The following is a 21,526-nucleotide window of genomic DNA, read 5'->3' as shown; positions in this document are numbered from 1 at the left end:
TGTGTGTTTCTTTTGCCCACATTTTCCTATTTTTAATTGTGCTACTTCTAATGAATTCCAATATATATGTGTATATTCAATGCCGATAGTCTTCCTCAGCATAAAATATAATTTTTATTTTCTTCCTATCTTTCTCTCTCTTAAATTTGTTTTCCCCGATCATTATTTTGTCTTATTTTTAAAAAAGAAAACATTTAAAATCACCATATAAGCTCAGCACGCAGTTTGATCAAAATGTTTATTTTGTTGTTCAGTGGTTTATTGTGTGTTCAAATTTTTGTTGTTGTTGTTTTTCAAAAGAAAAATTTCAGTTTTGTGTTGTTTTAAGTCATTTTCTTTTTTTCTTCCATGGTGTTAAGTTTCAATTATAAAGTTCATCCATATTTTATTACAGTTATAATCTGATTAATTGGTGTTTGTTAATGTGAGTCAGCTTCTTATTTTTCTTTCCGGTTTGTCCAACAAAATTTGTTTTTTTTTTTATTCCACCGTAGCTCAATGCAATTTTTTTAATATCTCTCCTCTAAAATCGTAAATCGTGAAAAATGTTAAATAAAATGTTTAACAAATTTATGGAAACTTTATCTGAGAGATATTAAAAACATTGAACTGAATGTTACACATGCTCGGAATCATCTTTTCCCCACTAAACAAAAATATAGAAAGAAAGGAGAAGAAAAAAAACGAAAAAAAATATTTTTTTTACTTTTAATAATACGAAACAAAAAGTGAGTCTTAATAATATAAATTGCATATTCTGCAGCATTTTTCTGCTCTTTTTTCTTGTTTATTTTTAATCATGTAATTGTGACAAATACAACAATTTTAACATTATGTAAAATAACAAAATGGTTTGTTTGTTTGTTTCGTTCGTCAAAATAGAGTAATATAAAAAAAGACAACTTACACATTAGAATTAATTAATTAATTTTTATTTAAAATATTTAAATGATTAAAATAATAAAAATTATTTTTCTTTCTAAAAAAATACTGGAAATTATTTTGTGTTTATCATGTTAAGTAAAAAAATAGAAACAAAAAAGACGAGACTAAAAATAAAAATTATTCGTTTAGACATTAATTATAAGACAATAAAAGAGAAAAGTTTTAAACTTTTTGTAAAAGAAGATTTCCAATCTTACAGAACTGGGCGTTAATTAGATTCATTTTTTTTATTTAATTTTTTTTCTTTTAGAATAGAATTTCATTCAATATAACCAAATAATCAGATCGTTTACGACTTTGCAGTGTTTTTGTTAATTATTTTTGTTTGTTTGTTTCCACTTCAGATCAAATTGCTTAATTCATTTTGTTTGTTTTTGTTTAAATATATAATTTTCTTTAAACACTTTTTAATGTCCATCACTCTGCACTACGTAGTTACTAATTAATACTTGAATATAATAATTTTAAAAATTAATTCATTAATTTGTAGTAGGCTAATGTTTGAATCTTTTTTTGTTGTTTGTTTGTTTTTAATCGTTTTTTATCTTTTCCATTTTTAATAATTTCAGATTTAATTTCCATCCATATTCGTCTTTCTTTTCGAATCTTATGATTATCCACTGCTCTTGGCTTTGTCCAACATTAAATATATTCGGAGCAGTTTTGTTTGTTTGTGTTTTTCGACAATATTTTTTTTAGATTTTTATTTATTTATTTTACTTTATCATCTTCGTTAATATTTTATATGTTCGATTTCGAAAAACTAACACGCAAATGATTCGATTCGGAAAGTTGATGATTGTGCATTTTAATCAAAGCCAGAACAGCTTCCTCCACGGAACCCAGCTGTAGTAAAGCCATTTTGCGGTCCTTACTGAAATCGATATAGGGGAAAAAACATTTTTTTTAAATTAATTTATCTTTTCATCGTACTATAAGAAAATTCTCTGATGTCTACGATTATAGATGAAGTATACTATTGCAAAAATATTGAGACTTTGTTTTTGTTTGCATATAAGTTTCGCTATGTTTCACTATACCTCAAAATAAATTGAAATACTAACCAAATATTTACGGTAAAAGGAATATTATATTCCGCAGACAAAATAACCGAATCGCTGCATGCATATACTATCATAATACACCGTCAAGGTGGAATATCAAAAAAGTTATAGTTTTCATATCACTTGTATCTGTGTATCGGAGTGTATATGACCTACAGCGATTGTGCTCATTACGTGTGTATGTGTGTGTCTGTGCAGACTCACGGCATGAAAATAGTTCGAAATTCGAAAAGTCGTTGTTAACATATTTTAATGAACATCATAGCAGGGAATACAGCAACAAAAAAAAAGTTTTCCAATACTCCCTTTGCACGTAAGGTATAGTGTCTCTATTCTACGGAAGAATTCTACGAAATTTTTGCAGCACAGAACAAATTTAAATTTACTCCTATCGCAACCGTAAGTAGGATCAATATGATCCGGTAGATGCAATTAATACAAAACAAAATTTAATTGTGAGTATCTCATCTTGACTTGATTTCCGTATAGTATTACCACTAAGCACGTAAAAACAGTCGTAAATATTTAGAAAAAACGAAAAGGAAAAAAAATAATAAACGAATTGTTGATGAAAAGACAGAAAATGATACTTACGGGAAAAATTTGAACGCCTTAACTTCAAATTCATCTTTAGTGAACGCCTCACGAATTTCTTCTTCTGTAACAGTTGCTCTGTAAAAAAATGGAAAAGGAAAATGATACAAAAAAGAAAACATTAAAATTATGTGCATAGCTAGCTGTATACACAGGCTGATAATTTACGAGTTCGCTCGTTTTTTTTTGAGTCCTACAGAAAAGAAAACACATAATCAAGTTTTCCACTAAAATAGAAAAATTATTGAAAGCTGAGATATTGCCAGAATATTAAATGATACAATGGAGTGAATGAAAATAGAGAGAAAAAAATAATAAAATTAATGGGGGTGTTTGAAAAGATGAGTTGTTAAAATAGATTTCTTTTTTCTTATTTTTTTTTATGAATGAATACGAAAATAAATCGAGGCTATTTCCCTGTAGTACTTTTGAGTTATGATGAAATATGTGGTAGGCTTTATTACAATATAGTCATTTCTGAGACGGTTCACGCGGTGTGTGTATACCGTAATGCCTATACTTTCTTCTTCATCTTCGTCTTATTTTTTTATATTCATCTTCGCTCATTTACCCCTATTTTATATTTTCCAACAGTTTTATAACCATGAAAAATTAGGTTCCGGTTGAAGATTGTAGATACTTATGTAACAAATACTGTTGTATATTATATCTGTATATATCTGTATATATATAGATGGGAGACCTGAGACCTGGGACGGTATTCATTTCGTTTGTACTTATAATACTATACAATGCTAATATCTGCAATATTTTGAAAATTATCATTCATCCTATATATAGATATAAATGTCGGTAGAAGAAGGAATGAAGACGGAATATCAGATGTAGATGAAAATTGTGACTTTAAATCGACATAAAGAAAAAAAAACATTTTTTGACAAAACTATATATCTACGTCTCGCACAAAGAGAAACTATAACATCTCAGACAGACAACTATTACACACGGAAAAAGTTTAACTGTGTCGTTTTCAATTATTTGAAATTTCACTTAACGAACACGGCATTGTTATTATGCTAAAGAAGGAGTTTTAATGAACAGAAAAGCTTTGTAATGGATTTTTAAACAGAACAAGAGAATTGCTAGAAAAATGGTTTTCTAAAGATAATTTCATATTCTTGTATACTTTTTTTTTAAATGTTTTTGCAGTACATGAAAGGGAATAAAGTACAAACACGGACAGTATATAAACTCGAGAATATTTTTTTTTGTCAGAAAAAAATTATTTTATCTCATCTATTCTACGTTCCACATCAACAATGTGGGTCGTATCGTCAAAGAAACGAAACCAAATTACACTTTAATATCTTTCCATCGTCTTTTTTTATTTCGTTGTTGTTGTTTCGTTTTCCATGCCATAAAAATGCAAAAATAAAATCATTCAGAAACAATTTCACTTACGGAATGTTGCTCAAGTGCAGTGTCGCTGATGGTGGATAAATGTTTTGATAATTTTTGCTTCCAGGCTTCTTAAATCGATGCAACGGGTTTTGTGCATAATCCCTTGTTAGACCGGCATCGGGTTGTCCCTCTTTCGGCAGCTGAACCGCTTGATGTTTACTAGCCATAACACGAATGGATCGGCCCCACAAACGCAATTTGTCTAGATGATTCATTGCTAGAAAAATAAATGAGGAAAGAAAACCGAAAATTATTTTTTTTTGTTACTTTCACGTGAGCCCCTCTTGTATAGGATAGATAAAAATAACGAATAAACACATCGCCGATGGAACACAATATCCACCATGTATTTTCCTCTCTAAAAAAGAAACTATTTTTCTTCGATGCCTTATATAATACGAAAACGATTTCGTTTCGTAGTGAGTATCGATCCAAAAAAAAAATCTATTTTCCCGGCGTTTTTCTATTTCAACTTAGATTATTTACGCAAAAACGACTAATGGTATTATCATTATTTAATTATCCATAAATCTTTCTAAGACATTTTCTATGAGGTCGACGAGGTTGAGTAGATAAACATTCGTCATGTTCGACACATAGAATACACACATCGAACGATATGTAATATAGTGAATGCGATCTAATTGATTTACTTAAACAGTGTATGTGGACAAGAAGCGGACGTGTTCAGAACGAAAAGTTAAGCAACAGCTTTCGCATCAGCCGTACCAATTCGGTCACACTAATCAAACGAAATACTAAATTTGTGTTACACTGATCTTATCAAAGCACGAGGATTACGCCCATGATGTCCAAGAATAAAATGCTCAGATTGGTGATAATGTATATCTATAAAAGCATGGCCTAAGCTTACATACTGGCGTTATCTATTCTGTTCCGAATTAAATTGCTATGTCGGAAAAATGAAAATTGCAAATCTTTTAAAACTTACCCAAATATGCTTGATGTGGCTCAGCCATTTGAATCAATGCTGAATCTTTTTTGTTGTATAAAATTTTTACGCGCTGTACATCACCATAGACGCCTGTGAATTTCATACAAAGTTTTTTTTTATAGTTTCGAAAAGTTGTAAATCGGCTTTGGATGAATGATATAATGAGAACAAAAATGTTTCTTTTTTGTCAGTAGATTTCGCAACTCAAATTTGCAAACAATATGGAATTCTTTATCCTTCCCCTTAGCATACACCGTATAGGTCCGGGTTTTGGATCATATACGTACTCGTTGAAGCGTTGATTCATTTCATTCAATTATTTATAAATTATGTGCACAAATTGTGAATATGACATAATACTTCTTTCGAGCGGGTTGAATTTCGATTGAGTCATTATCGGCTAAAATCAGAGTCCGTATTAAAAATAGAATAGACTGCAATGCATTAGCCTAACATAATAAATTTATTGTTTTTAAACCGAAATGCGGTGGTGTTATGGAAGCGGTGGTTGCTGTTATTTAGATAAAGCATTTATTGTTTAGTAAAATGTGGCTAATGGATAAATAATCCAAAAATAGATTTTGGTTTGCTCATTTATTCGTACGCTCATTCGTTTTTTTTATAGAAGCGCTAGGAGCTAGGAACGAATATCTATAAATAGTATAGTAGGGATGGTCGATTTCCTGGGCGCCGCCAATGAAACCGATTCACAAAAAATTCTAGCGGTCCATAGACTCCGAAAAAGCACTTTTCAAACTTTGGTCCGGCTCAACTTCAGGTGGTGAAAAATCAAAAACTGAACATTTTCGAGCAGCAGATTAGAACCTTCTCACCAAGAGATATTTTTGATCCGTTTTTTGTCATTTCAGTCAGACAGAAGTAAAAGCTTGACTTTGGTAAGTGGCCAATCTTCCGGATGGTTGATTTTATGAGCAAATTCGAACTTCAATAATTGTACGATGCTTACAACCCGTAGCAATAAAATCACTGTAATTTACCTGATCGATGGAAGACACTCATCGAAGATCATCAGGAAGGCTTAATAGTTATTTTTGGTGGACGGTAGATTTTAGGTTATTACGCGAGTTCCGGAAGTGACGATGACAATCGAAAGTGCCTCAGATCTAACGTCTACAACAGATGGTATAGAACTTTTCATGCCGAGGGCCTAAATTACGAGAAAAATTCTGAAATTTATGTCCAAGGCATGAAAATAGTCTTTCAGACTCATGCAACGTATTTTAAAATCATGTGTGAATACAGCAATTTATCTCAAAGCAATGTGCTTCGGTTTACAGTTCATCATTGACAGCCACAACAGTTTTCTATTCCGCTACTAATCAACAGTTCGTTTCAAATGTAGCAAATTGAAAAAAGAAAACGAAAACAAAGCAACTGAATTGTTATTTTCTCGATCGAAGAAATTCCTATTGCTCGTCTATCTATTAGCTTGAACACAAAACTTGGCATCCACTCTATTTTCCATAAGCTGTTATTGTTGTTGAATGAAGCGGGATTTGTAGTCTTTTCTCCTTTCATCTGTGATTTTCGAATTGTTACTCTCCTGTTCACAATAACGTGAAGAAAAAAATTAATTCACAAAATTTATGATGTAAAACGACAACTGGTTCAACACTTTTTTTTCCCTTCTTTATTCCGGTGAGGTAACGTTTATTCGTTCGGTAAATTTTTATCGGTTCATGTTTTTATTTTCTTGTTTTAAAAAAAGCTACAGCAGCACTCTATTTTATTCAATCCTTTCGGCTGAGTACTTCATCATTTTCCACAATATATATTAAAAAAAAAAAAAAACTTGGAACGAATAAGCTGCTTTACATTTTATTTCTGGAAAAATAATATAAAAAAAAACCGAAGATTGGTTGTGTGTGTCTAATGTTATTGTTGTACGTTAAAAGGAAAATATTGATAATTCCCTCTTTCTTTTATAGTATTTCGTCTGGGTAAATATAATATTTTTTCTATTGTTTCAAATGTGCTCTTTAGGCCTTTAAATGGGTAAATGTTTCCATCCACATCAAAAATTGGTTCAAATGGAAATGGTACAATTTGAAAGAAAATGTACCCAGAATAATCTGTTTTAGATTCTATTATGCTTTTTCTCTACCTCTCTGCATAGAAAATTCCTGTATGTTGTGTGTATATACATACACACACAATATATAATATAATACTTTTGACAAAACATTTTTAAGTAAATTCAATTCTCTGCTGATTTTCCTGATAATGGTGTCAAGGAAACCCCACATATATTTATGTGGAAATATCCCTCTAATAGATGTTGCTGATAGGGTTCGGATAGCTCTAATGATTTGGCCAATTTATTATTAAAACTTTGAAATAAAGTCTTTCAATACATATTATATACCATACCATCCAGGGCAGGTGTTTCGTCTCAAAGAAAATTTCGCTTCGCTTGTGATGATGAGAGGCGGGCATTACCGACGGTGTATATAAAACGAACGTATACAATTCGCATTCAATGACACTTTCAAACTGAATTATTACATTCATAAATTACTAAACATTTTCGATAAATACTTTTCGTTTTTGTGTTCGAATAATAAGTTTGATACGTTGTTGATGTTGTGCTGTTGTGTATAATCTGTTCGTACAGTGATTTACGTGTTTCGTCGAAAGTTTATATTAAATGGCTGCAGATAATTGAATTGAACTGGAAATGGTTTCAAAAACAAAAATGGATAAAACTTAATGAAACATCCCGTATATAGCGGATCGGGTACATTAAAAAATAATAAATTTTCATTAATGCAACAACTAGCACATCCGAAAAAAAAGTTATAAGCTCAAGCCAAATAAATATATAGAATCTCTAAAAGCAACGATAAATCTTGTTCCATGTTTTTAATATTTATTACGAAAATAAAATAATAAAAAAAAAATAATACATAGCCTCATGTGGGTAAAATAACATAGTATGATACTCCTACAAGCTACCTGACAAATTATGTTCTTAAAAAATAAATAAAAAAAACGTAGATATCCCTCTAGTCATCAGAAAAAGGTTTTTTATTTAGGTTCATGTACCGAAAAAATACCCCATGTATATCCACCAGTCTCGACTGTATGAAAAAGTCGGAGAAAAGCACCTAATATAATATCGAACTATTATATAATTCATTTTAACGATGCACAAAATATGGTTGTTAAAAGAACCCCTTGTTTCGGCTGCTACAATATTTTCTATGTTGAAAACGGCTCCCATAGGTAACATGACCGTAAATCTAGGATGGTACATTTGAATAACAGATGGAGATTTTCAATATGTTTCATGTTTTTCTTTGCGCTTTCACTTTTACTTTTATTTTTTATTCCCCGGTTTTTGCGTTCAATTGTACGGTGTGTCGGATAGTCAGTCGGTATAATATTTATTCAAAAATTGAATTTTTAATTTCCTAAAATTGCAATCATTATCCGAATCTTCGAGCAGCAAATAATTCAAAATAAAAGCGAGCAACAATGTGATTTCAATGGAATGGGAAAAGAAACTTTGAGAAACTTTCAAGTTCTATATATTAACGAAACAATGGAACCGTATATACTCACTTCGGCGGAAACTAAAATATCAACTCTATTCGCCGAATAGTATTCGGTGAGACATTAAAAAAGAAAAAAAAATTGGAAACTGAAATCCAACAATGACAACTTATCATAATTGAAAATGAAGGAAAGTAACGTTCTATGATGGATTTCGCTTTTCACATTGGCCCCTCTCTGCAATTCTATTCTCAGCTATACATTTCGCACATAAACGATTTTTCAATCTGGGTATAATGCTACTGTTACACTGTTTGGTTGACAGACTAAATCCTGTAAAGCTTTCTGTCATATTTCGTTCGAATCGCCAAAGTCGACGAGCGAGCAGTGAAACGGTGTTAGTTATACATAATACTATCGCTATCAATTTACGTTTCTCGATGTATTGTTTTCGATTAACTTTTCGATTTAGTTCGATTGTACAATTCTCCACCTCCCTCCGTCTTTAACTGGGAAAGCAAATACAGCAGCGTGAAACGGTCAAAGATATACGTTCGTTAAAGAATGTAATAGGTACATAATTCAGATGAATGCAGATATTCGACATGGTTTCACTTATACATCATCGCATCAAATGACTGAAGAACTGTCCTCAAGCCTGCGACTCATTTTGAATTCCGTAATTACTGTTTGAAGTCGTACATATCAATGCTGGAATTTTAATGAACTCAATTCGCGATTCATGTTTTATCACAAAATTTACATTCCGACAAGGATGGTAAATTAATCATGCGAAAAGGATTGCATACAGTCGGCAAGATGTCTAGTATGAGTACCATGTAATTGATGTAATATGTTATTATACAAACAATTCACAGCCACATATCTCCACCTGTTAAATTTATATCTTCAGAACTGTTTGTTAATGTTGTTGTACACAATATTCGATTAATTGATACGACAACCAGTATGCGTTCAATATGTTGTGTGAATCGGTTGAATTGTAGTACGTAGAATTATCATTGAATGATTGCCTGATAGAGCTGGTAATGTCAATTCTATCTGAAATTAGCCAATCAAAAAAGGAATGCAAGATCGATGAGTATGTCTAGTTATCGAATTTGTGAATGAAATTTTCATTAAAGATAGTACACAGATTAACAATTGACTTAACACATTGATATTCGATGAATGAATCAATGGAAAATAAAAACCAATTTATCAGGTGACTTTGTGCAACCAATTAACACAATCTGAGTGAGGAAGAAAAAATCGTTTTTCATTCACTTTTTGTGTGCTTTGTTGTGCTCCATTCCAAAAAAGCACACAAAGACAAATCTAACTGTGGGTTACAATATACAATTCTGCTACAGTGACGAATTTGAGCATCTAACACCACAATTTCAAACTCAAGTAGAAAATTCTAATTCAAAAGGACTCCTACGGTTGGTATGTGAGTTAAATCTTTTGTATCATGTTCAGGAGTTTCCATTTTAAGACTCCGTTGTGCTGACGTTTAACCAATCGAGTTACGAAAGCTACGAAGATATCTTCGATCTACAAACATTCGCCACTGAAATGTTATCCTTAATTGATTTCTGAATTGTTGAAACGAGTACAAACACGAATCGTTTCATTCCGATTTCAATTGATTCAATAGATTTTGTAGTGGAGGCAATGTTAACCGAAGGAGCGCCCTAACAACCGTTAAGGAAATAAATTGCCTTAAGATTTAACAATTGATCAGGCTATGTAGGTAGTTAGACTGGTCATAAATTGAAACCACTTATGCAATGTGGTCATATACTCAGTGTCATCCATGAAGACAGAAACCGAACATTAAATCAAAATTGATTGCCAATGAATTTGCAAACAATTATGTGTTAATTTGTCGAACGATAAGTTATTTGATGTTGAGTCCAATGTAAATATACAAAGTAACATCTGTGTTCCGGTTAGCGTCTCTCTGTATCGAAGGCTATAAATACCCATCAATTGTAAGATCTACGAATTGTGTATATGTATATATATACAAGCGGGGGCATTTAAGGCAACACCTGCAACCCAAAACGACCGAAATATTAATCAAACCGGGCGATGTATATCCAAAGAATATATTCAAGCAATTTATTAGCCCGTCTTAAATGACCGTCTTAATTCGCAACTAAAATTGAGAGTGTTTAAGCAAACTGCGCATAAAAATTGAAATTAATAGTTGTGGTTTTACAACTGTAACCGGAATGATTTACCCTTATTATTTTATTTTAATATCTGAACATTCCTCAAGAGACCACAAAAGGGTTAACTATGAGACAACCATAATAAAATGTCGGTTTTATCTGTAACACATATCTACTTTATAGGTCGGTTTAGTATCTTCATCTCCTCTGTCTGTTAAATATTTTATTTTGGTTGATCTCATCATTTATGTTTTACACATAATATAATTTTTACAATTTCGTTTCCGTCACAGGGGTTTTTTTGCTGTGTTGTTACGGGTTTAACGTATAGAAGAAGAAAAAAAAACACCAGAAGTACGTTTATATATATGGAGGAAAAGAGTCTGGATAACTTTTTAACATATTTATTGTATGTCGAAAAATACAATTTTTTTTTTTCACGTTTTATGTGATAGCAAAGGACTCTAGTTATAAAACTTGAACGAATGGGTTTGACACAAATGAATTGCAGCTAAATATTTGTGCTTCGTTTCGAAAGTTAAATGGGGTGAAAATAAAATAAAAAAGGATACAGATGAGCGGAGATAGCATTCTAACCGGTACATTGTTGAATGTAAATGCATAACATGGAAAGTTTTTAAATAAAAATTGTTGCTTAAAGAATCAACGCTTAAATTGAAAGGTTGAAAATTAAATAATTTGCCCAACTATGACAATTTAGAATATTTTCGTACCGAGCTGCTTTACTCCCGAGCTGCTCCATTAAACTCGAAAATTAAATATTCATGTGTTTGTCCGACCCGGACAAAACAGCACTGAAATTCTCAAAAAAAAACCCTGTCACAGGGTTTCACCCTTTCCAAAGCGATAAGACATAAATTTTTTTTTGTTACAATCTGAACATATTCCTTCCCACATAAAACAACACAAACATTTATGGAACTGTCGGAAAAACAGTCCCAGAGGTGTATGTTTTCTGATATATTCGCGGGCAACCACTGGAGTCAGAGTCTATTTAATATGTGAACAGCATGAGAAGAATTCAATTCAATGTATGATTATGGTTAAATTTCTTTCTTGTTTGCTTTTGAACAATGAATGAACATGGTGTTTGTGTAGTTTACTTGCGAAATGTAATTGCTCGATAGATTTGGAACTGAGCTGGTACAATTAAAATACAATTAGACAATAGACACAACTTGTAGGCGAACAAGGACAACCAAAATAAAGTTGATTTTCGTAAAATGTAAAATATTTTGCATAGGGAAAATACAAAATTGGTTTCAGATTCAATGAGGCACCACTTTCCCGTTCGTAAGAATAATTTCATGAGAATTTCTGAAGTCCTTTCGTAAATTGTTTTATCACATCAAACACTCGACTTAACAATTAATTGGAGCCCATTTTCCGAAAGTTTACACGTGTTAGAAAAATTAGATTCGTTCGGCAAAAATGTACTAAAAAATCAATTTTTGAAAAAGAAAATTTGTTACACAACACTTGATGTCCCGCGGTCCGTGGTCTGCAAGAGGTCTGGGGTTCAAATATCGTTTAAGCGCAAGCAACAGAAATTTTACAACATTAGGAATACAAATTTGTTCCACAACTTTTCATTTCCAATGATTTATAATAACTGAAAAAAAGTAAAACGAGCGGATTGCCACAAGTGACTGGACTAACAATTCGACATCAGCGAAATGATAATCTACAGCTCAAGGCTGATTTAAAAATCCGCATCTCGATTATCATTTTTCGTACTCAGCCATTACTGATGAGACAGCTTCTAAAAACACCGTTTAAATGTGCAATGCATTGGTATACAAACACAAGGCAATGTATACTTTCAGCGAATCGAATAAATCACAGGACCATTCGGGTGAATTCAAGTTCAGCGCGCAATATTCTTTTCAGTGTGGCACATACAGTTCAGTAGAATTGATGAGCTATAGTCAATTCGGCAGCTTGAATTTTGGAAAAGTAATACACCACTGAGGGAATTCTATTGAAATCGTAAGTGCCACTGAAAGTAGGATCACGCTTTTATTTGAGAATTATTTGCATTATCTTCAGTTGACATTGGTATATGCGCATTATATGTGCATTCGAGAGTTCTCACATTAGCAATTCTCAGTTCCCGAGTTTGTTTCGCTTTGCAATAATTGCAATTAGGCGAAAAGTTTCAATTTTTGCCCCAAATGTTAACTTTATTTTTCTATATTTTAAAAGGCGTTAGCTTAATGTGTTTGTGATGCTCGTTACTATAGAAATGGAATTCCATATTGTTGCATATTTGGTGTCAGCTCCATGACTTTCCTGATTTATAAACTTAAATTAATAATCCGCCAGTTCCCCATCAACAACGACAAATCAGGAAAATTTTATATTATAAGACTTGTTCATTTGGCGATGTTGATTGGGAAAAATGGTTGGCATTTGTATGCTAAAAAATTAAATAAAAATTTAGAAATGAAAAAAATAAATTTTCAACTAAAAATAATTTGAAAAGGTGTTGTATTAAATGAAACAGAATTAAATAAATTGAAAACAAAAAAAAAAGAATTAATAACAAAGAATTAAGATTAGGCGTTTGTATCTTAATCTGTACACATTCCGGTTATTCAATAAATTGATTCATTCCACTTAGTTCCAAATAAACACAATGAAGTGCTAGGTTTCTCTTGGTCTGTGACGTTTGGTGCGTGTTAAGCAAAGAACTGAAATCTACACTATTAGTGCTTCGCCGGCTTCTCTCAAAAGTATACAAAGCATATTGAGGTTGAAGCATATTGACAAAAGCAGATGATGCACTAATGGCCCACGCTTCATTTTTCTTGATTTTTTTTATTACCGTTTTAAATGGTCGATTTAAAATAAGTCTATTTCACAATTCCCTTTTACAAAATGCATGGGAAAGTAGTGGAAACACTTAAAGTAGTGGCAAGACTTAAGCTTATTACATTTCGCAAAACCAAAACGACCGTAAGACTTACCGATACCGATGCATTTTGTAAAAGGAAAATCTCATTTTGCGAAGTTGAGCAATTTAAAACTTCACGGTAATCAATAAATTTCCATAAAATATTTTTTGTTTATCGGAACCTCAAATTATGTAGAGCTTTTGTCGCACTAATAGACTCATTGATCACATACTTGTGAATATAACGCGAAATTGCGCAATTGATAGAACTAAATGGATTAAAATAGCACACATAATGTATACAGATTAGAAAAACGCGCAAGTTCATAAATTCGTAAAATAAAATAAAAATAAAAATAAAAATCGAAGAACAATAATATTGAAATGTGTACACAGTGTGTCAATACAATTAATAAAATAAAATTTATTGATAATTAATGTAGTTATTAAAAAAATGTGCAGACATACCAAAGAGGGTAAATAGAGCATCAGGCGTGACCATCTACAGAAAAGAAAGAAAGATCAGTTAGCAGAGTTTTTTTTTCTGTTTGTAAATATTCCATTTTTAGTTAATTTTTCGTTTTAAAAACAAAATTGTATCAGTGAAATAAAAAAAAAGTTTTTGTTTTGTTTGCTTAATTAAGTTTTTTAATTAAACAATAAAAAAAAATTTATTTTCATGTTTATAATTTACTATAACACAAAAACCATAAAACTTTTGATGTGAAAATGTTAACTCAAAAACTTATTTAAACAATAAAGAAAATGAGAACAAAATCATATTTTTAGACTACGATGCATTATATATGTATAAAACCCGTTGAATATATAATATGTTCGTTAAAACCCTTTTGTTAGTCGAACGCAAAACCAATAGTAAATTGTAGTTAAACGCACAGTGGAAATTCATCATGTTTACATTTTGATCATTAGAATAGAAATTTGATTTTTAATTCAAATTTAGAGCGCACACACACAATACAAAATAAACACAATATCCGAATTGCTCGAAGGAATCCGTTTTTTTTTGAAAAGTGAAAATATTTTACGCGAGTTTTGCAAAACTGAATTTTCTGTTGTTGTGATTTTAGTGATTCACTTTTTTATGTAATTTCATTTTCTTTCCACTTTTTTGAATTTGTTTTATGGATATGGTAAGTAAATACGATTTGGTTCACCATTGCAGGATGTGTATTTTACATGAATTCATGTTTGCTCTTTTTGTTTCGGACATTCCATCCGTTTGTACAACTTGAGTTTTTCATTGAACGCAGAAATGGACTTTTAAGCAAATAATAATTGTGACCGTGTGATACCGGTTTTAAATAGTACATTGAATGACAAGGGGCGAAAGTAAAAAAATTCAACCGTGTGCGAGAGTTGGAGCCCGCGCCGAAGGCAAGGCTCTAATCGCACAGGTTGAATTTTTTTACTTTCCCCCCGAGTCGTTCATACTATTTTTTTTGATACCAACATTGAAAATTGATACGTATCGCAAACATCGCAACAAAATGTTGAAATAAAAAGGCATTTAGCCAGAAAATGCGGGGGTCCAGGGGGCGGCAGCCCCCTGGTATATGAAAAATTTAATAATTTAGCCATCACAACAATAACACACACAAAAATTAAGATATAACTAACAAATCATTCAGTAACAAAAAGTATCAACTTTGTATGCTAATTTCAATAAGAACACTGGCGCACAGTGTTTTACAATTTTGATCAAAGTATTCTGCATAATATGAGCGGATTTTGTTGACAACTCGACTCATTTCTCTCATTTTCTGTGACGTCAGTCACTTTCGCTGTTCGTTCAGCTGCGTTCGCTCTTCGTTAAGTACTTTCTCCCCGTGGGATGCATTTTTTTACTTTCGCCCCTCATATGCGGGGCGAAAGTATCATTTTTCAATGTTGGTATCAAAAAAATGTTCATACGACTGCATTAGTTACACCGAACGTTTGGTATAATGGACACAAAACGTCAAATTGAAACTCTTTTGATGTCCTGATTGTGTCATTATGTATTGGCAGTGAAAAATTACCGTTGTTCTTCGCTTACAATGGAGAATGTGTGTTCACATTCAAAAACATACGCAGATTTTTCTTTAATAATTGATTAACCAATTATTTCAATGGCGTAACATGTGGCAATTTGTGGAAATAATTTTGGTTAATTTACTTAAGTGTAAAATGGTTTTTGGTAGAGTAATTGAACGACAGCTCCTTCAAAACGTTTCAACATCAGCAGTTTTAAGCTGTACTTCAAATAATTATTCCTGGAATTATTATGGAGTTGATCAACACATAATAGTCAGATGTGTGCTTCCTATAAGTCGAGTAAGGCTTGATTTCCACCTACCAAAAAAGAACTCAGTGTGAGAGACAAAATTGATTTTTTTTATTTTTGCTTTGTTTACTTGACAGCCCGCTCTTTCACGGCTCTCACACAGAGTACTTTTTGTTGAGTGGAAACCATACTTAAATATCAAAATTTACATAAAAAATAATTTGATTTCTGAGAAGTCAAGGTAACTTTTGAGTTTGCCAATTGGAAACTTTTGCTTTTGACCAAAAAAAGCAGTTCGGATCAAATGCGAAGAAAATGCTATTTTTGATTTAATGGAACAATGTGGAGCAGCCAACATTATTCCTTTTATATGATTAACTCTTCCATTGTTGTACACGAATTGAATCCAATAAAAATGACATATTGTACGTCAAACATACACATTCTGCAATATCGTAAGAGGAAACAGAATAAATTGTAGTACCTATTGGAATGTTCTTGGAATAATTCATGTTGGGATCGCGTTTCAATGTGCTTCATGAATGTAACCCTATTAGAAACGGCTAGTTATCTGTTATTGTCAACGATGACAAAAATCTGTATGTAAATCGAATGATTTAATAAAAATGTTTTGAAAAAATCACCTCTGACCAGTTTTCTGTTATATAGCGAAAATGTACATTAAAACTTAAGAAGTAAAAGATTTAACATCAAAAAGTAAGCGATACTTAAAACAAGAGAAGTACAGATTGAATTGTCATAATGGTGATATACTTGCCGTTTAAAAACGGTTATACCTAGACACTAACCAATGTCGGACTGGCTACCTGACAGCCGCTCGGACTCTGCAGCGACAGCCAAAATATTTTTGCTGGCTCGAGTTGCATGTCAAAAAGCAAACTGCACTTCAGGCACGGTCGCCCAATATGGCCAGTCTGGGTCTGACACTAACTCTTTCTACTAATATACTCCTAACTGCACGATGTGCTTGAGACACGGATTGTTTGCTTAGCTGAATGTCGTAAAATCCTCTTTTTTTAAATCAATGGAAATATAAGCAAACGTGTATAAGCAAACGCAATCAACAAAAATTTAATTGATAGATTAATGAATTAACAGCGTAGCACAAGTGAAACAATTTTTCGTTGTTTATTAACAGATTATTTAGCCAAACTTTATTAAATTTCGCATCTGCACCAAATGTTTTAAAATATAATTCAGATCCCAGATCATGACTGAAATGTATTCATTCAACAACAACAACAACAAAAAATTCCTGGCAAAAAAAAATCAAATTCACAACACGAAATTAAATTATATACCCTATTTTCCTATAGATACCATAGCCACGTACAACAATCTATTCCACATTCATAACTCTAAATAATCCTCAATATCCATATGTATATGTATAAAGCGTACCGAAAAAAGGAGAAAATTTAATTAAATTTACTCTGTGCTTAGCGGGATGCTTAAAGAAAAATCTCTCTATATATATTTACACTTGTGCTTGCTCGTGGTAACAGAGAAAGTTCAGTCGAGTGTGCATTTCCCATTTAAATAGATCAAAAATTCGAATCTCTATGGGAAAATTGCTAACCTCGATAATGTTTTTCAAGCATTTTAGCTATGTGATTTTAATACAAATAATTTACTAATCGTTCGGAATTGGTTTGGTTACCATTTTCTTTGTTAAACGATCATTTTTTAGTGAGAAAAAAAATCGTTTTCTATTTCCGGGAGGGTATACCCTGTAACAGATGCGAAAGGAAAACAGTGTTCGTACGTGCTTTTATCGTTACGACAGTGGTATTATACTTTACCCGTTTCCTGCCTTTTACTTCCAAGAATCTACGATCTGTAAGCGCACAATTCTTTTGTACAGGAAAGTACAGGTAATGTTAAACATTAGAATTTAAGTGAATATTTAATTTTGAATCAAAGGTTTTCCAACTTTTTTTTCCTACTTCTACAATAAAAAAATACCGTTCTAACCCCAACCTACTCATAGGTGAATGCTGAATACACAGTTATACAACTAGGCACACATTAAAAAATATATTTTTTCGATTTTTTTTTTAAATATTAAAGAATATTTTTGGTGGGGGAGGAGTTAAGTTATTTATTATTTTGAAGAGAAATTTTGATGTACACAAAATGTTATTTATTTTGTTTTAATATTGATGGTGGTGGTTTTAATTGGTTCATAAAGATTAAATTGGTCGTTTTTAAATTGCTGTTGCCGTGTTTGTTTTTAAAAGCAAAACTTCATTTCGTTTTTATGGCAAATTCGTAAATGGGATCCACATGCTGTTTCATATTTTAATTTGAAAATGGGTGCTATATCTAACAAACTCCCGATAATCTGGTCGGAAGGTTTTTTTTTCTGCTGTTGTTGTGTGCATTTTGATATGAATATTCTAAATTCCAAATTCTTATTGTCGGCTTGGACAAATGAATAAATAATTGGGAAGCCAAAATTTGAGTAATTTCGACATTTTTCAGGTCTGAAACGCTGCGGGGATTTTAACAATTTTAGTTAGATTAGTTTAGAGTGACTTTGTAAAGGATAATAGATTTGGAGGCTCCAGGCCTCTGGGAGTAAAAGTGATCTATGCCCTTAGGGTAATTAGCAAACGATTACTTAACAAAAATTAAGTATGTTGCTTTCTCGGAGTTGATGTCATTAAATCTTGTTATTTTCCGACGAAAAGCGAATGTGAGTCCGATTCTGAAATTGTAATTGTGGCGATTGATTGGAAAGGGACTCTCAACCAAATTCAAACGGTGTGTACCGGAAAATCAAATTGTAATTTCATTCCCAATTTGGGATGAAGAAAATACCACGTAATTTCGTTAAAACTCTCCATAAAAACCACTTTACATCAACAGATTCGTAACCGATTTCATGTCCATTTTAATTTGTCATAACTTAGGTATTCTAATTTCCATTCGGTGTGGCGTTGTTTTCAAGAGCCTCGGATAATTTGTTTTGATACAACAGAAAAAAAAACGATAAAAAATTGACTGAAATCGTAATTCAGTCGTTTAAAATGTTTGGTTATATGAAGAAAAACGCAATGAATTATGCGACTTTAAACAAGAGTAAGATTTTAAATATAACAAAAATAAAAAAAATTAGTAAAAATAAAAAAAATTGAAGTGAAAAACTAACAGGAAATAACCACAAAACGTTTTCAAACTGAAGCCGGTAGCTGGTTGGCATAAAAAAAAGGTTTTTTTTTTAAATATTTCTTTTTACTACATTGCGAAAATGTCTAGTTATCATACAGCATTATACACAGCGTGTGCACGTAACAGAAAAAAAGAGAAATTAATTCTTCTCTTTTGGAAGGAAAAATAAATTTAGCAATAAAAAATGCTTATAAAGTCGACGCAAAATTGAAATTCTCTTTTTAACTGCTATTCTACATTTGTTTTCAGATTAATATTTTGGGGAGACTAGCTCTTTGTGACAACACAACCGCGTCGTAATAGCATTATAAAAATCATATTATTGCCAACATAGTTAACATTTTCTTGTTTAACTGTTAGTAGTTCATGAAATAAGAATAAAAAATAATATTATTTTTTGTGTGGGTTAATTCAGAGACAAATTCTAACAAAATGGCTTTAGTCACACGAAACAAAATATGTTTTTATTTTTTTTAATGTTCAGAGCAACAAAAGGGTTGTTTAAGTTGAGAAAAGATATGAACGGAAAATAAAATAAAGTTAAAATAAACAACACAGGTCGTTTTGTCATTTTAAAATAGACAAAATAAAAAAGGCAAATTGGAGTGAAAATAAATAAATAAATAAATAACAAAAAAATTTGGTTTACCTCTTCATTCAGATTTGACACAAGTAAGACGTTCGAAAATCCTCTCAAAGCCGCCGGATTTGCAGAGCCTAAAGCACCAGTTGTTGCCAAGGCAAATGCTCCAAGGCTAGGAATTCCGCCTCCACCATAAGCACCGCCCAACGGAGTTCCCAAACCAAGAGCGAACGGAGGTAAGACACCAGTTGCACCTAATCCATTGACTGTTAACAAGTTTTGTACACAAAAAAATTAGTCAATCAGTTGAGATTCAATTGTAAAAATGTTTGATATTCTCTGATCTTGTTACTGGTTACGTTAATGTTATGTTAACTTGTAAGAGGACCTATTTGTGCTTATTAAGTAAAACGTTTTTGAAGGGGTGAGTGTTGCGCTATTGTTTCGTTTAATGGAGCTCGTGTTATCACTATGTGTAAAATGATAATTTACCAATAGAAATGAAGAGATTTATAAAGCAAGGCATCCACTCAGAGATAGTAGGGCTCAGACGAATTAATAAAATAATTTTCGTGAAATTCTATTACTGGGGGGATTAAAACAAACCAAAAACAATGACAAAATAGAGATACCTAAACTATCACCTGTTAGTGTTGGCCTCTGACGCGATGCTGCTATCAACAATAAGTCATTAGCATTCACTAATCCGCCAGCACCAGCAATTAATTGATCGGCTCCAGGTTCGCCGGGCGGTAACGATGGATTAGTAAAGTCTCGAGATTTGTCATTGTTGTATTTAACATTCAATGCGGTTAGTTTGCTATTGTCGATTCGAAGGGTACAGCACCCATTGTAGATATTTTGTCCATCCAATACAGCTTTGGCGTGTTGAGCCGTTTGCGCATCGGGATATTGAATTAGAGCCTGGATTGAAACAGACGATTTGTTAGTGCTCGATTTCTCGGTCGACATGTCTGTCGTTGACTACATACTTGGAATGAATTATTTTTTGTAAATGTTACAATTTTCAGTACTTTTCCAAAACGTTGGAAAATTTGATGCAAAATATCCAATGAAACTGGATACACCAATGATTCAACTATAACCCTGAGAACTGTATTCGGTCCACCAGTCTGTGTCCCCTGGACACTGTGCGATATTGGATCAGTTCCTGATATTGGCAACGGAGATCCGGATGACGGCGATGTAACGGCAAATTCTTGATTTTGTAATGCTACGGTTGTGTTCTGTGAATTGTAAAAATAAAACAAAAATTATATTCACGCCCCCAAGTCACACTTCAGTCATTTATATTTGGTTTTCTAAACATTTTCATTTTTTTTAAATTTATCATTTCAATCGATTCTGTTATTATTAAATGGCTTTTTAAAACAATCGTTAGCGGGATACACAAAATAATAAAAATCTCAAAATCGATTGCAAATAAAGGAAATATAATACGAACATTTAAACTGATATTCCCATGGTTTTTCAAAAGTCCAAGAACAAGAGGCGCCTGAAAAAATAGATACATTATCTATAAGGGATGAATTAAGATACAAAAAATTGAGTCTCATAAAATTAACGAAAAAACAACAGGGGAACAGTATACATATAAATGTTACTTAGAATGTATACTCATTACCGGTAGGTACACCGATACACAACACAGAGTGGCAACGAAAATTTATATTCTCCTGTCATAAATATTTTTCTTTATTTAAGTTAGCTTGTTTCCATCGATTGACATTTATTCCGTAGGGCCAAAATAGATGTCTCTTTTTTCGAACATATAGCAGTGATCCCTCGCGAACAATTTTTTTTATTTTTAAATCAATAAGTATATGGTGTCGTATCTTTAAAAGAAA

General features: G+C 32.0%; 1 protein-coding gene across 12 annotated transcripts in view; it reads right to left on the bottom strand.

The window, feature by feature from the left end:
• Nucleotides 1-1,469: 1,469 nt before the first annotated feature.
• Nucleotides 1,470-21,526, bottom strand: part of LOC119069202 (polypyrimidine tract-binding protein 1) — a 231,769-nt gene continuing 211,712 nt past the window's right edge. For 8 of the 12 annotated variants that reach the window (XM_037173168.1, XM_037173171.1, XM_037173169.1 and 5 more), the window contains 9 exons: nucleotides 21,124-21,174; nucleotides 20,651-20,905; nucleotides 20,291-20,582; nucleotides 19,725-19,924; nucleotides 14,062-14,095; nucleotides 4,978-5,070; nucleotides 4,026-4,242; nucleotides 2,604-2,681; nucleotides 1,470-1,819 (listed from right to left, as the gene is read on the bottom strand). In XM_037173168.1, coding sequence (XP_037029063.1) covers nucleotides 1,687-1,819; nucleotides 2,604-2,681; nucleotides 4,026-4,242; nucleotides 4,978-5,070; nucleotides 14,062-14,095; nucleotides 19,725-19,924; nucleotides 20,291-20,582; nucleotides 20,651-20,905; nucleotides 21,124-21,174 — 1,353 coding nt within the window. In that variant the 3' untranslated portion in view covers nucleotides 1,470-1,686. Of the gene's footprint in view, nucleotides 1,820-2,603; nucleotides 2,682-4,025; nucleotides 4,243-4,977; nucleotides 5,071-14,061; nucleotides 14,096-19,724; nucleotides 19,925-20,290; nucleotides 20,583-20,650; nucleotides 20,906-21,123; nucleotides 21,175-21,526 lie in introns of those variants that run through there. The other 4 variants (XM_037173164.1, XM_037173173.1, XM_037173165.1 and 1 more) reach the window with 4 other exon arrangements.

This window comes from Bradysia coprophila (genome assembly GCF_014529535.1).
Source record: "Bradysia coprophila strain Holo2 chromosome X unlocalized genomic scaffold, BU_Bcop_v1 contig_26, whole genome shotgun sequence".
In the NCBI taxonomy this organism is placed as follows: domain Eukaryota; kingdom Metazoa; phylum Arthropoda; class Insecta; order Diptera; family Sciaridae; genus Bradysia; species Bradysia coprophila.
Note: the sequence above shows the minus strand (reverse complement) of the source record. Positions and strands in the feature narration are given on the sequence as shown.